Source organism: Histoplasma capsulatum, genomic scaffold (assembly GCF_000149585.1).
Source record: "Histoplasma capsulatum NAm1 scaffold_10 genomic scaffold, whole genome shotgun sequence".
NCBI classification, from domain to species: Eukaryota; Fungi; Ascomycota; class Eurotiomycetes; order Onygenales; family Ajellomycetaceae; genus Histoplasma; species Histoplasma mississippiense.
The window spans coordinates 885,360-900,927 of record NW_001813973.1 but is presented as its reverse complement, the minus strand read 5'-3'; the positions used below and the strand labels follow the sequence as shown (position 1 = coordinate 900,927).

Sequence of the window (15,568 nt, the reverse complement as noted above, 5' to 3'; positions counted from 1 at the left end):
CATATCTCATCGATATAACTTGCAATTTAATTCTAACAACTGGGTGGATGCTGCGAGCACCGATAAATAGATTTTGACGCGTGATCATATTTTATAACCATTTTGCAATTTATACCAGTCCTTCAAGGTATCCCACCAAGGGTTAATTATGGTCTACCATAAAGGTAGCTTGATTGAGGAGTAAGTTATAGGCATCCATACATTACCATTTCGATATTTTGTGGATTTTTCACGTTCCCAAACCCATAAAAATCGTGCTAGATCATAAGTAGTTTAGCTTTGTTTACTTCATTGCTCTCCAGCACAACTGCCACAGCAACCACCACCGAATACGCTCCACGAAATATCTTATCACCGTCAACTTTTTGGCTGGATCACGCGAAACAACCACACAGTTTCCCTGCCTCATTGAACCCGTGGAACAATCATATACAATTTAGAGTTTAAGAGGAACTCGGTTTTTGTAATATTTGCCTTCCAATGCCTTCGCTCAAGTCAACTTTACTGACGACGCTAGGTTCGAGCAAGCAAAAAACGAAAAATATCCACACGAGGTGCAGACTGGCCCTCGAAGATTTGCTCCCAAGATATGGCGGAAACAATGGACAGCCCTCTATCCATCCTGACGCCTTCAAAACGAAATTCTCGCCCTCTGTTTTCTCCCGGCGCAAGTACCCCGCGAATGCAAGGCTCCCCAACTGTTAAACCCACAACGATCGAAAATGCCGACAGCACTACACCAATGAAAAGCCCACTTTACAATGATGAAAATAGGTTCCCTTCGGTATACGATGATTCTCCCGCCCGTTTAGAATTGGGTGGTCGTGGTGGGGATATGCTTTCCAGTGCCAGGAACGACAGCGCTCTAAGCTCGCCATTTCAACCAACCGTTTTTAGTGAATCCACGCATCTCTTTCGAACAGCGGAATCTGGTAACTTTCGTATGGATGAACTGCAAGAAGAGAAATTGGATAGTCGGGAGCTCATGCATAGTGTTGAAGAAGCGAAGGAAGAGGATTTACATGGAGATGCCGAGCTTCCTGCCATTAAGGAGGATATAGTTGGTGGCGATGACGATACACATCCGCCTATTGAGGGTGCTAATCAAGAGTCACACGAGACAGAAACCGACACTAGTATGTTCGACCGCCAGTGCAACCGGACTAACTACGGTGAGCTATCCAACATCACAACACAGGAGACAAATAACGAAAGCATGAGCACTATCTACCAAGGTGGCTTGGCCGATAATGTGGCGATGGTGGACAATGATGGTGGGAGCGATCGTTACACCTCGTATGATCAGGACGATACACGCCTGAGCACTTTCTCCGCTATCCCCAATATCGACATGACTACTTTTGATCAACTGAGACGAGACTCACCAATGAAGAGGATGAGAGAATGCTCCGTGAGTCCCCATAAAAATGTTCGCGTCGCTAGATGTCCGGACGACATGGCTGAAACTCCTAATACAATCAAGAGGAGAGGTATTTTTTCGGAGCAAGATGGAGGTACACAGACACCTGGCCGAAATTACCCTCGTCGTGACAGCCATATGAGTTATACCGAAATTACAAACCAGATCCATGCGTTTTCCCGCGCCTCATACGCAGCACAGGGCGGGTACCATTCTCCATCTCGTCGACAGTTTCGATTTTCCCCAGCAAAATCAACAGCTTCCGGACTGCGCTCCCCGTCCAAATTCTCCTTACTGGACTTAGATATTCCCCCTGCTCCTACTCCTCGCTCTATTCCTAGTATTACTCCTAGAGAGTTAGAATCGTTGAAGTCTTCGTTCCTTTCGGAAATATCATCACTAAAGGCAACACTTAGTGGAAGAGATGCTGAAGTTAAATGTTTGAAAGAATCAGTTTCGGATGCGGAACGAAGGGTCGGCGAAGTATCAGAGGAGCTGAGAAATGAATCGGCTCGGAGAGAAGCCGAACAGCAAGAATGGGATAGAAGGGGTAAAGAGATGGAAACAGTGTTACGGGGCGTCAGGGATGAAATTGTTGATGCCGAGCGTGAACGTGAGAGGCTGAATAGGAAAATTGAGGAAGGGGAAAAGTGCAAGGAGAAATTGGAAGGTAGAGTTGTGGAACTGGAGAGCCAGCTTTCTGCCGCAAGAAATGCAGCAAATTCCCCTCCTAGCGAGGATGATAGGAAATCTGCCGAAGAAACTGCGAAAGAAGTCCAAGATGCTGTCGAGAAGGTTGCTCGGGAATTGCATGCACTTTATAAAGGAAAGCATGAGACTAAAGTTGCGGCTCTCAAAAAGAGTTATGAAGCACGATGGGAGAAACGCGTTAGAGAAACAGAAAGGAAACTGAAGGAAGCATTGGAGGAGAATGAACGCTTGAGGGCAGAAAAGGATTCTAACAATTCTGGTGCGGAAGAGGGGTTCTGCGGAGAGGCTACATTTATTCGAGAGACCGAATCTCTGGAAGCAGAGAAGCGGGTTCTTGAAGCTCGTGTTAAAGGACTAGAGCAAGAGATCATATCCATTAAGGGTGATTGTGAAACCCTTCGATCTGAACTGAAGCAGGAACGTGCAGAAAAGGGGGAACTCGTTGCGGCTGTTGATGAGTGGCTTGCAATCCAGCAATATCAACACCAGCAGCAACACCATCACCAAGATGAGGAACAAGCCGAGGAAGACCAAATGGTCCAAAACGAACAGGATGAACTACTGCAACAACTGCAACAGCAGCGGCCGGGACGAAAACTTCCCGAACCACCCATGTCACATCAGCGTTCGCTTTCCAAAGACGAACCACCCACCACACGATCGGATAGCAGCGTCGAAAATTCAATCCAAAAACCAGGAAATGAGAATTACTCTGGCCCCAGTACTAGTAATATAGGCCGTATCCAAGCTCCTTCATCTTCCTCATCTGCCATTCGGCCACGTAACATGGCTGCAGCTGCACAGCCATCTGGAGGTCCAACGCCAAGGGTTCCTAGATTTGGAATGCCGCCTCCTCATCATTCGAGGGGAAACAGTGGGAGTGGGAAAGCCGGAGGTATTCCTGCGGCTGGGGCGGGGAGGAGTGGGATTATGAGCTCGATTGAGAGGATGGGGAGAGGTGCAGGTGCTCTTTGAACATTTTTATCCAAAGTCGTGTTGCTTGGATTGGAAGATCATGGAGGGATGTAATTGGCATATTCTTTTCTTTTCTTTTCTTTTCTTTTCGTTTTCATATTTTATTAGTTCTTTATGTTTATGTTTATGGTTCATGATTTCCTTTGTTTTAACGAGAAATGGTGATTGATTTTGTGATGTCGTTTTATTTGCCCTGTTTATGTGAATATCAAAGAAGATATGTTATGGCCCATGCCCGTTCCATTTTCCTTTCTCTTCATCAATTCCTATTTCATTCTTCATTTTGTGATGTGATAGATATTTTGTTATGAAGGGTTTTGGTGGTTGGAGGTTTTCTATGGGTCTGTAACTGAATACCCGACAAAATTATGTCTATTAGAGACGCTTCAACATTTTATGTTTTTTTTTTTTTTCTTTTATAGGTGCTCTTTGTGTGAGAGTAGATTAGCCTATTGGGGATGTTATTTACATTGTTAGGATAGAGAGTTCAATTTATCTGACAAATAACTTATGACTACGCTGAGACAGGAAAAAACATGGATTATTGTCAAGGGAAGTATTATCCAATAGCAAATGAGAATTTAAAATCTCGAGGGGGCATAATATAAATTAAGAACAAGATATTATGGAGGAGCAAAGGCGAACGGATCAGAGAAGACCAACAAGATGCATGGGTTATGGTTGTGTTGCTGATCCACGAGAGCAGTTTGATTTGGTCTTACTTCGAGTCCTTTTTCGGCTCCTTTTGTTTCTCTAACTTAATGACATGACTCACTTCTTCCGCGATGTCATAGGCAAATGGATTTCTTATCCAAGGTAGCGTTGGCAGGCGGCCTGTCATCGCAGGATGGGGTGTTAGCCAAATTTTGTCGTGTTTGAAAGCCGGCTGATATGATGAGAGCTCACCCATGATAAAAAACACGAGGTACAACAGCCATTCCTCAAAGATGTTCAAGTTTCTCTTCTTATTCTCCATTCTTTTCGACTTCGTGAGAATATCCTTAACCCGCGGCTGGCGGATTTCCATGTACTTTTTCGAAGTCTGCGAAATCGCGCCCGTCTCCGCTTCCGTTATCGCCGCTGGCTCCTCTGGAGATTTGCCATCGTATGCTTTCCTCAAATAATGGGCCAGGAACATCGTGAAACACTCTACATCCTCCAGCGCCTGCGACGTTCCCTGTCCAGAAGTTGGGGGCAATGTGTGCGCCGCATCTCCAATCAACACAACCCCGTCACGCTCCCATGTTGGCAAGTCAGGGGTCGTCCATACAGGATACATCGTTTCGACATTGACACTGCTGATAATCTTCTGGATTACGGGGTTTCGCCAGTTACCATGCCGCTTCTGCAGGTCTTGCTTCACGGCTTCTTTATCGATGGTCTTGGGGTTGGGGCATTCGTCAATCTCGTATGTGGACCACCACATAACGGTCTTTCCAGGAGGCATCACTCCTTGCGGTATGTGTCGGTTAGGAGCTTCAGGACTGGTGTCTGAGGGAGCATAGCCAAAGAAACCGTTCCCTCCAAACACAATAGTCATGGTGCCTGCTTCGACATCTGGCCTGACATCGGCCAGGGGCACAAAGCCACCAATACCAACAATTCCCCTATGGAAAAAGAATATTAGATGGATGTTAGATGTGGGGAGGCCTAAAAACTCAACTGGTAATGTGGAGGGTACGGATCCTGAGTTTCGCCAGGAAAGAGGGCCTTCTTCGCCACGCTCCTCAAGCCATCCGCGCCAATTACAAGATCCGCCTCCACGTCTGCGCTCCCATCCGCGAATTTGATTGTATTTGGTCCATTCGTATTTGATACGACCTCCGCGACACGTTTAGTCACAATAACTCCATCCGGAATGCGACTCCGTAGAGTCCTCCAGATCGCATGTCTGCTCATGGAAACAGAATTAATCTCCGGATCAGAACCGCAGCGACTAGACATCCGCATCATCGTGAAGCCATAGGAGTTCATAAACTTCATTGCGGCATAGGGGTAACCGGCCCGCACAACGTCGTGGAAAAGTTCCTCATCCAGTCGTCGGAGTACCCTTAGCCCATTGGGGCCTACACCAAGACCTCCACCCACAACAAGGGAGGCAGAATGGGTTTCGCCCAGCGAATGCGGCGATTCAAAGTCCCGGGGTGTAGCGTAGGCTTCATAGATGGTATACTCGTGATCCTGGGATGGAGATAATGGCTTTGGGAGACGCTTTTTCAAGGAAAGATAGGCGGCGCAACCGCCAATGCCTGCGCCTATTATGGCGATTTTCATTTTTGTTTTTGTAGTGCGATGAATGGACGAGATAGATGATATGTTGAAACAAGATACTCTTCAGCAGGTACACTGGGGAAGTGCTGCCTCGGGCAGATGACTGAATATTTAATCGCTGAATTGTTGCTTTTTACTGTTAATTTTGCTGCCTGGCTTGTATACATTCTGCTTCGCACGCCTATCGAATCGTGCCCAAAGACGCCAGCGTCATGCAAGTCAACAACCACATATTTTGGCCATTTTAGTCAGGCTTCCATATATTGATGAAAGAGGTGACAGGGTCAAATAGGAACTCGCTGGCTCTCCGAAAGGTGAGTGGCTAGGCAGCAGAAATACCCGGCCGGGAATGGGGCCATTTACCTGACCCTAACCTAACCCTAACCCTAACCAACCCCTTAAAATACAGCGTAAGTTAACATCGACCAACTCAATCATCAACCCCCCATCAATATCCTGATGCCAAAGACAATCAACGCAGGACAACGGCTTGCTGTCACGGCAGACGCTTTGCCCTCAAGAACAATGCGCTAGAGTCCCTCGGTCCTGAGTCTTTCTAGTTGACACGGTGTGTGGAAAGATGAGTTGATGGGTTATTTTTGGGGGAGGGTGTCATGAGCTCCATGCCATTGTAGGGTAATCTGAAATCAGGATCTATACGTAGTGAATAGGATTATCAAATTCGGGCCACACTCATGGCCCAATATATTGAGCAGCCCGCATTCAACAATGGTTGATATTTTGTATCACGCAGTAATGCCATACAATGGCCTAACCCACTCCTTACCGGGAAAGGTAGTTGTAGAAGTGGGTGGTGGCAGAATATTCTGAAGATTCTGCGATGTAACTGTCATCAGTGGCCAGTGGTTGCTCAGCCATAGATTGACTGCTCATTTCATTGTCCCAGGCAACATCTGCCTAATCGACAGCTAGATATCTAGTTTCGTCGTCTTATATATTATAAATCAGCAATTATGAGCGAAACATGCTTGTCAGCATCCATAATAGGCCAGCTAAAGGGAGGGCAAACAAGTTGGAAAAAAAAAAAAAAAGGACCGCCCAGAAAGCAAAAAGCGATATCGGGGAACAGTTTGCTCAGAGCACCTCGGCCGAGAAATTCCCCAACAGAACTGTTGCTATCCCCGACTGTCTCCGCAATCCATCCGCTAGTTCCCCCGCATCGTTCCCCTCAATGTTCACTATCATGACAGTTATTGTTGTATCCTTCTCTTGGGCAATAGTTCATCTACCGTTCTCCTGATCCAACGTTTATCGAGAATCGCTGGCGAATCAATAGACGTCTGCTCCAGTCCGGAGGAAATGGTACGAGTTTTTATCCTTCCGATGGGTAATATGTATGTAAGGAAAATATAATAAAAATAGCTGTGAGCGTAAATATAGGCTTCGTTGCTCACCAACCTACATTCCCTTGGACTAGCCGCTAGGGAATCCCAATCGTGCACATTTCCAATAGAGGAAGCTCGATTGTTTAGCACTCGTATAAAATAGGGGTTGAGGAGCATGGAGTCTAGATCAGCGGCATGCCGTTCTTGGTTGACACAGGGCGATAAATCCGTCAATGCGGAGGGGAGTTGTCAGAATCTGGCCTTTTTTTTTTTTTTTTTTCCGCTACAATCCTGCCCTACCCCGGCGTACCCAAATAAATGAGGCTATTTTAGAGAGCTGCTTCTTTTCCATTGTCTACGGACACCTGAGCAAATCATAACTTGCAAACCCCAGAGTGCTAGCGCATTCAGGGTGCCCTTGCGGCGAATACCGCGGCTTGCGGAACGGACTATTTCCGGACAATTGCGGAGCACGTTTTGCGAAGTTCTCCACGGTTTTGGGGTGGGCTTTAGCTAAGAATGATAATAATGTTGATGACATGAAGGCCAGCGTCTCATTTCTGGGGGGATGGCTCAGAAGTTCTTGACTATTTTGGACGAGTGGAATGCGCCACGCACGCGGGAGGGGCTTTTTGCAAAAGAAAATTGGAGAAAAGGGTTCCAACAGATAAAATATGGCTAGGTACGCTTCCACGAGATCGAATGAACTCCGCAATTCTAGAAAAAGTCAGAATTTTTCCTTCGTTACCGAGTTCTACCAAATTTTGTCAACAGCTTGAACTTTGAGCGGGATGAAAGAAATAAAATAGTGACCGTAAATAATTCACCGGAAAATAAGGTGGCCCTGTCCAAAGACTTAGTGGTCAAAGACACAGGAGCTATTTTAAACTTCACGAATACTGGGTCAATGCTCCATAAGGATCGCGTGGCTGGGGCATTAGACAGCACAAGGGAGGCATGTAACCAATCTTAGCCTGGTGGAGAAAATTCCCTCGAACTCCCTCCACAGCACGCTGAAGCAGTTGGTGAGAGGCCTTCCTCGATGGCTGTTGCTTGGGCAGTCTCTACGGGGCTAGCTACTTCGAGAATGGGCAATTAGGGTATACAGATCACGGGGGACTCCAGGCACTGCCCAGGTGGGCAACTCGCTCAACATGCGCAGAACTTCTATCTAACCTTTCAGCAGAGAGGGCGTTCTTGAAGGTGAGGAGAATGACAGCTGCCACCGAGCCCTGCATACCTAGGGCATGCCGCTAATATTATTAGTTGCGAGTGTTGTTGTTTGTCATTCTTCGTGCGCCTACAGTGTTGCCTCTCCCCGCTTTCTTCATCGGGTTCGCCCCTCGTAATCGAAAGCCAGTCGCGTGGCAGCGATGGATCTCCACAACAGGCTAGCCAAAAAACCTCCGTCGCTGAGCGTGATGGCTCGGATCAATGGGGTCTGGATGAACGTCTCGGAAAAATCCTTCCAAGTCCATTGCTGGGGATGTCTGTCGATAAAGTGATATCCGCCCCAATTCACGTTGTGAAAGCCAAACGAGCAACCTCGGCCTTTAGTCCAGTGGTTCGAACCCCGGGCTGGATGGAAAGCACCTCGATTCAAACTTTGTGTAGGTTGAGCAAACCAACATCTCGATCTCGAAAGTTCAAACTCGCACGTGTAGGGCCAGGGCTGGGATTTCCTGAGCCAAGGTTGCACAACAACTTGTTTCGTTCCACAATCTGGCCACCTGACCGCCATAAACTCGAAATGTGGTTCTATGACAAGGAGCTGCGACAGCAAAACAACTTTATATGTCGAAAATAATCATCAATGTCAAGCAGTCCTGCTATCCTCAACTCTCTATGAAATTACAATGATTGAGCAAACAGTAGCGCGCATGAGGAATGATAAATGATTTGCGGTTAAATTCACCCTCTTGGAAGAAGAGACATCCCGATCTGATATTCGCGCAGGGCAAGAAAACTGTATGCTGAGAACTAGCAACACATAATTAAGAATGCATGGCCCACTGAAAACTTAGTTCTTTATGTCCGGGGAACCAAGGTTGAACAGTTGTCCCTGACCCGTAACCTTGGAAGGGCACCGAACACCGAACACCATCAGTCGCAGCCCGAGGCAAGTTTCCCAGCTTGGCAATTTCCTGCGAACATTACTAGGAGTTATCGATTTCCACCAAAGTTTATTGGATGGCAAACCGGCGGGCAAAATCAATGATCAAAATATGAACGTTGCCACTTTAAACATGAATGGGAAATTCATATCATCATCGGCTGCCCAATGCGTAAGTTGGCGCAAACGGTCCGGCTCTCGGCATTTCATCACTCGAGCGCAATTCTGAGGCATGGAAATGATAAAAAATAGAATATTGGGCGCAAACTCAAACGGTTTTTACATTACTTAAAAGCTCATATACTGTAAGTCGCACATTTGGACATTATTACTAGTTCATGTCAGAGCCAGTCATGGTTGGCCATCGCTTGAGCCTTCCCAGGTAATGTGAACTTTTAGATCATGAGAACGCATCCTTGAGATGCCGGACCAGAACTTCGGCAAAAAGACATGCAAGATCTTGGCAGGAAAATTCTTTTCTCTGCCAACTACGCGGCGAAACTAACCACTAACCAGTTACAGTAAGCGGACTTGCTGCGTACTCGGAGGCGGGCTCTCGGCGGTTCATGTGGGGTTGACTCTGCCTGGACTTGGTGATTGGTGGTTCAACTCCTTTTCTCTCCTGTTGCAGGAATTCTGGGAAATTCTTAGTCCCATTGTCAACCCAGTCTAGCGTCGAGGAGTGCCCAAAAAGGCGCGCTGTTTCGTCATTTCGTGACTCCGTTTGCGAGCTTGAGCAGTCGTCAATTGTTCCAGGAGCTCGTGGTTTTGGCGCCCCGCCACAACCCCAGAACAACCTTGGAAGGTTCTCCACAGATCCACTGCGCATGGAATGAAGCCCGCAAGTCCCATATCTGATATGGGGAAGGCGAAAATGGCAAAGAGCTGTGGATTGTGGATTCAGCTTGGAGAACGAGCAAGCTTTGCACCGGAATGCACTGGCCTACATAAGAGCTCATTCCCCTCCCGACCTCTCCCCTTTTCGTGTATTTTGGCATCTTCTCCCTTACAAATCCAATTTGCGTTAGTTAGGAACTCTCCACCTTTCGCGTTTTGGGTTTTTGGAGAGCGTTATATTGGATCATATCATATCCTATTCACATTCGCGGTTCCTTTTTGCTTTCAGATTTTTCCTTCATAAATGAGTTGATTTTGGAGGCCGACTGCTAGCTTTTGAAAAGTTACCATCTCCTGCATACTACTCTGCCTATTGTACATTTTGCAAAGTTCCTCGCGATGGTCTCTATTGAGGCAGTGGAACCCCAGCGGCAGAATAAGCGGAAAGCCGCGGCTGCAGGCATTCAGACGACATCACGCGCGATAAAACGGCGAGCATCGAAGGCTTGCTGCTGTTGCAGGGCGCGCAAGGTCCGATGTGATGTGGTAGAAAATGGTTCTCCGTGTACCAATTGCAGATTGGACGAAGTTAAATGCGTCGTCACCGAGAGCAAGCGCAGAAAGTCAGTTTGCTTGCCCAAGAGCATAACCTCTGTATATAACTTGAATGAAAGCTTATAGAGATCGGCTCTCAGGAAATCCCGAACTGAGGGAAGTGCTTCAAAGCCGTCACAAGTACAATCCGCCAACACACCAGATGATTCCGCATTTGCCTTCAACACCAATAATGATGATCATATCAGCGCACCCATTCCTGATCCGCTAGCTCCGTTGTCCCCAAACCAACTCTCGGCTGATTTCGACCACGGCCACCACGTTCCGCACCTGCTATGTTCGTCTTTTATAACCTTCCTAGATATGACCTTACCATTTTATTAATGTTTTTGATAGATCAAACTCAAGGCAGCCGGATCAAGCATGAACATCGACAGCGCAGAATGTCAAGCATTTCGGCCCGTCCAGTTGCTCAATCCTTGCGCAATATGACCTCTGCTGTTCAACAATTACTTGATGTTGATTTTGCAGGCCCCATTTCCCCAAAAACCTCCCAGCAAGCTAAAGGCTGGCTGCCCAACTTTATTCGTCCTCTTCCGGCGAAGTTTCAGTCTGACGATATTGCGTACCTTGAAGCTAAGGGTGCTTTGACAATTCCGAGTCAGGGACTTCGCAAGGAACTTATGAAAAGCTACCTGCAATTCGTCCATCCGTACATGCCGTTGTTAGAATTGGATGATTTTTTACGGACCATGGCGCGGAATGATGGTTCTCTTCGCATGAGCCTTCTTCTGTTTCAAGCAACTATGTTTGCTGGGACGGCCTTCATTTCTATGAAGCACCTGATAGAGGCAGGATACGAATCAAGAAAGGAGGCCAGGAAAGCTTTCTTTCAACGGGCTAGGGTATGGAGAATTATATTTGTTTTGTTGTCTGGGTTTCTCACTAACCTATCTTTCAACTTCTAGCTTTTATATGATTTCGATTATGAAGCTGATCGGATCTCCTTGGTCCAATCCCTTTTGCTGATGACTCACTGGTATGAAATGCCGGATGACCAGAAAGATACTTGGCATTGGATGGGTGTGAGCTTATCCCTTGGACATACCATCGGCCTCCATCGAGATCCATCTACCTCCTGTATGGACTCTCGACGCCAGAAACTTTGGAAACGTGTTTGGTGGAGTATCTACACCCGTGACCGACTTATCGCCCTTGGGATGCGACGACCCACACGGATCAAAGACGAAGACTGCAATGTTCCTATGCTCACGTTAGACGATTTTGATATCCAGCCTCTCTCCGCGGAAGCTCTACAAATTGTTGGAGATTGTGAATTGGTCCATAACATTGATCAGCAACGACAGCTTGCATCCATGTTCGTGGAGAAATCCAAACTATGTCTTTGCATAAGTCATGTCCTTCGCGCGCAATATTCTATTCTTGGACACAAGTTTGGAGGCACGACAGAGACTACAATGATGTTGGTCCCAAAAAAGGCTACATCGGAAACATGTGAAGTCCGAAAATGTGATCAGGAACTGGAGGCCTGGCTGGCTGATCTCCCGGAAGCGGCTCAGTATCGACGCTCTTCATCACCCAGCTTTGCTAATGGGGAAGAAGTCCTTCATATCCATCGGGCATTGCTGAGGATGATATACCTCACAACCTCTAGTGCATTACATCGTCCACAAGTTCTTCCACCTACGCCATTCCCAACGGTTGAAACTGGGCTTCAAGATCTGTCCCGCAGCAAAGTCCGCTCTGCTGCAATTGAAATCACAGATATTGCCCAACGCTTGCATACGATGGACCTGACACGTTACCTCCCAACCTCTGGAGTCACCGTTCTGCTCCCTGCCGTCATCATCCACCTCCTTGATATCAAATCTAATGACCTCAATGTTCGATCCGCCAGTTTGCATCGCTTTTATCAGTGTATGCAGATCTTGCAAAGACTGAGAGAAATTTACGCCTCTGCAGACTTCGCAACTTCCTTCCTTGAGGCTGCCATTCGGAAAGCTGGTATTCAAGTTACTACTCAGGTTCCTCAAGGGCGACCGGTTCAACCAGGCGCAATTCGTTTCTCAACCGGACATGTCGATACCTTGACCCCGCCTCCAGACAGCATGACGGATAAAATTCCGGACTTCACATATCCCTCAGTTACGCCCAATGTTCACTTCGCACAGGTGGAGAAAAAACCGGATACTTTTTACACTTCAACTCCACCCCAATCCGTGGGAAGTGAAAACGGAAGCATTAACAACATCCCCCCGGATTTTTTCTCGGACGAAGCCCATGTCAACGGTGCTGAGGATAGTGATTCGTACCTTGCAGAATTCATGAATCTTGCCCACGATGCAGACATCAACCAGAACGACCTCGACGCATTGATAAATTTCGATGATACAGGTGCGAACTACTATGCCAGCGAAGATGTCGTTAATGGCATTGACCCCACAATTTCGAGCATGTCAAACGACAACAGCAGCAGATTCAGCCTTGATCACATCGACTGGATGCAAGACTTTCCTGAGAACAACAACAACCACCACAACATGGGTACAGACAATAATAATCACATGCAAATGGACTCTCATCATGGCCAGAACCCGTTGGACTCCGACGACAAAGCTGGGGAACAGGTCGCTACGTCCGACAGATACTCGAAGCATGCATTCGTGGAGAATGTAGGCGCAAACGCTGCGAGCCCCATGTCTCCTAACGGATCCGAGTCATTTCAACTAAGAGCAATAAGCATGCCAATTGGTATGGGCTTCAATCCATCGATTTGACCTAGTGTATGTGACTCATGTCCTGATATGCCAGCAATCCACAATCCTTAATGTAACGACACAAACTTTTAAAACTGTTTTCCGCATTTTTTTCTTCTTTTCCTATTTTTATCACGAAATATCAAATTAGACCTGGGTGTTTACACGGACTGGTTTGTTTTTATTCACTTTTTCTTCTTCTTTTTTTTGCTTGTTTGTGTGTGTGTGTGTATTTGTTTGCTTCATTTGTATGTCATTTGATTTATTATATTGCTGTATGATTTCTTCATTTCTCCCTCGCCTCTTCTTTTTTTCAGCCCGGAAAACTTCGGCGAGCCATGATGATTGATCCTTTTACTAAAGAAAATAATACACTTAATAAAAGTAACAAACGCCTTCGGTTGCCTTCTAGTTTCAAGCTGTCCCTGTCCATTTCCCCCTTTTTTTCTCTTGCCAACGTGGAAGGGAAGAAAGGGGGGTTTCCCATTAAATTTTATCACTTCTTAAGAATTCTATCTGCTGCTGAGTCCCAGGATGCAACGCCAAGTTCGAATTTCCTTCATCAGCCAGGGTTCAAACTGAAAGTTTTCCACAGCAGGTTGCTGTGTCACGTTTGTTAATCACCCTGCATCTCCCTCTCCTCTATTGCTAGAGACAAAGGCAAGGCACAATATACCCCCCTCACCCCTATTATATATCCAGTCTATACTGGAATATTGGAATATCATATTGCACCAGGGACGCGAGACCACGCTCCAGGAGCCAACTCCGACTCCAACTCCGGCTCCGACTCCGACTGACTCGACTGACTCGACTGACTCGACTGACTCCGTTGACCCCGACGGCGGATACCTCGCGCATATCCCATTTTGCTTTCTTGGAATCAAGACATGATCTTTGCCGAAGAACCCCCCATTCCCCATCCATTCTACTCAGTTCTCCTAATACCAAGGGGCGAGGGGAAATGAGCACGATGATCGGCGATTCCGGGCTCCCGGTTCAGAGGACTGTTTGCGTTGATGCGTTGATGCGTTGAATGTTGAATGCTGGATGAGATTTACCGCAGGACTATGAACTATTTATTAACTACTAACTAGTATAGGCTTATAATAGGCCCCTATAGCGCAGCTAACAACACCAACAACAACAACAACAACAACAACAACAACAACAACAACAACAACAACAACAACAACCCCCTTTCCCTTTCCCTTGCCCTCCCCCAATCTATGCGCGAAATGAGGTTGCGACCATGTTTATATATTATTCTCTCTCAGTCCTTGGGACTCGGTCTGTTCCATTTTTACAATTTTTCTTCCATATGCGTTGACAGGCAGTGAGTGAGTGGAGTGAATTGAGTGAATGGCCTTGCTCCCCTCCCTTCCCTACTCCTACCCTACTTACCCTACTTTACCCTGACAAGAGACACACACTCACACACACACACACACACACACACACATATATATATATATATATTTATATATATAGTATTTATTTTACGTACCGTAGCCGTAAGTTACGTACGTGCTTTCTTTAATGTAGTTACTTGTAGTTATTCATCTCATTACTTTCCTTTACTCACTTCCTATTAAAAAACATCAACATCAACGTCGACATCATCAGAGATCAGAGGGGGGGAAATAGAAGAATACTATATTCGAAAGAAAAGAAAAGAAACAAAAAGAGAAGAGAAGAGAAGAGAAGAGAAGAGAAGAGTTTTAAGTTCCCAACCCCAAGGGTCCTTGCACATTGCGCTTTCGTCTCCCACCACCACCACCACCACCACCACCACCACCAAACCACAATCTAAACCCCAATCCTAACCAACATAGCCCAGGTTGGCTGGTTGGTTGTTGGACTGACTGGCTGACTGGCTAGCTGATGATGATGGATTGATGAGGAAGGGGGGAGGTGTTCACTGTTCGCTGTTCGCTGATCACTGATCACTGATCACTGGGCACTGGGCACTGGGCACACAGATTCGCATTGCATTGCATTGCATTGCATGGCATATAGGCATCGACATCACATCGCATCAACATCAAGATCAAAATAGCTGCCCCGTTGTCTGTCCTGTACATCATCTGCCACCACCATGGAAAATCCTCTTCAAAACAACAAAGAAAACTCAAAAACCCACGCACACACAACCACATCCACATCTATCAACAAACCTTACAAGTCCCAATTACATCACGATCCATTCCAATCCCACACCCCGTTCAACACCACTCCACCGCCCGCTACACACACTTCACTCCCCCTCCACATCTTCCGACATCCTCCTCGCCATCCGGGTATTTAAACGTAAACAAAAATCATAAAAGAAAAAAAAGAAGCAAAAATAATTAAGTGTTAGGTGTCGGGTTTAGGTGGTAAGGTGTTAATTAAGATCTGCACCGGGAGGAAAAACCACGGCCCTCCCGCATCGCTGTGGTGCGACTTCCTCCAGCGTCTCGTCGAAAACTTGAGATCCTCCTCGATGTCGACGGTGTCTTTGATCTGAAGAGAATGATGGGCAGGCGATCAGATGGCTGCCACACAGAGACCCCAGTTGATC

The 15,568-nt window shown here is 46.7% G+C and overlaps 4 protein-coding genes across 4 annotated transcripts; 3 read left to right on the top strand and 1 right to left on the bottom strand.

Annotated features, from left to right (window-relative positions):
- Positions 1-601: 601 nt before the first annotated feature.
- HCAG_08165 (predicted protein) lies at positions 602-3,106 on the top strand (the record flags this gene model as incomplete). Its single annotated transcript, XM_001537006.1, has 1 exon — positions 602-3,106. The coding sequence occupies one exon, from the start codon at positions 602-604 to the stop codon at positions 3,104-3,106; it is 2,505 nt and encodes an 834-aa protein (XP_001537056.1).
- Positions 3,107-3,824: 718 nt separating this feature from the next.
- Positions 3,825-5,380, bottom strand: HCAG_08164 (predicted protein; the record flags this gene model as incomplete). The annotated part of the gene is made up of 4 exons (XM_001537005.1): positions 3,825-3,940; positions 4,013-4,713; positions 4,788-5,134; positions 5,177-5,380. 4 exons carry the CDS (start codon positions 5,378-5,380, stop codon positions 3,825-3,827), a joined length of 1,368 nt encoding a protein of 455 aa, XP_001537055.1.
- Positions 5,381-8,948: 3,568 nt separating this feature from the next.
- Positions 8,949-9,509, top strand: HCAG_08163 (predicted protein; the record flags this gene model as incomplete). Its single annotated transcript, XM_001537004.1, has 3 exons — positions 8,949-9,008; positions 9,172-9,218; positions 9,359-9,509. The coding sequence occupies 3 exons, from the start codon at positions 8,949-8,951 to the stop codon at positions 9,507-9,509; spliced, it is 258 nt and encodes an 85-aa protein (XP_001537054.1).
- Positions 9,510-10,716: 1,207 nt separating this feature from the next.
- Positions 10,717-14,600, top strand: HCAG_08162 (conserved hypothetical protein; the record flags this gene model as incomplete). Its single annotated transcript, XM_001537003.1, has 6 exons — positions 10,717-11,133; positions 11,197-13,000; positions 13,157-13,178; positions 14,108-14,341; positions 14,497-14,519; positions 14,551-14,600. 6 exons carry the CDS (start codon positions 10,717-10,719, stop codon positions 14,598-14,600), a joined length of 2,550 nt encoding a protein of 849 aa, XP_001537053.1.
- Between the last annotated feature and the right edge of the window lie 968 nt (positions 14,601-15,568).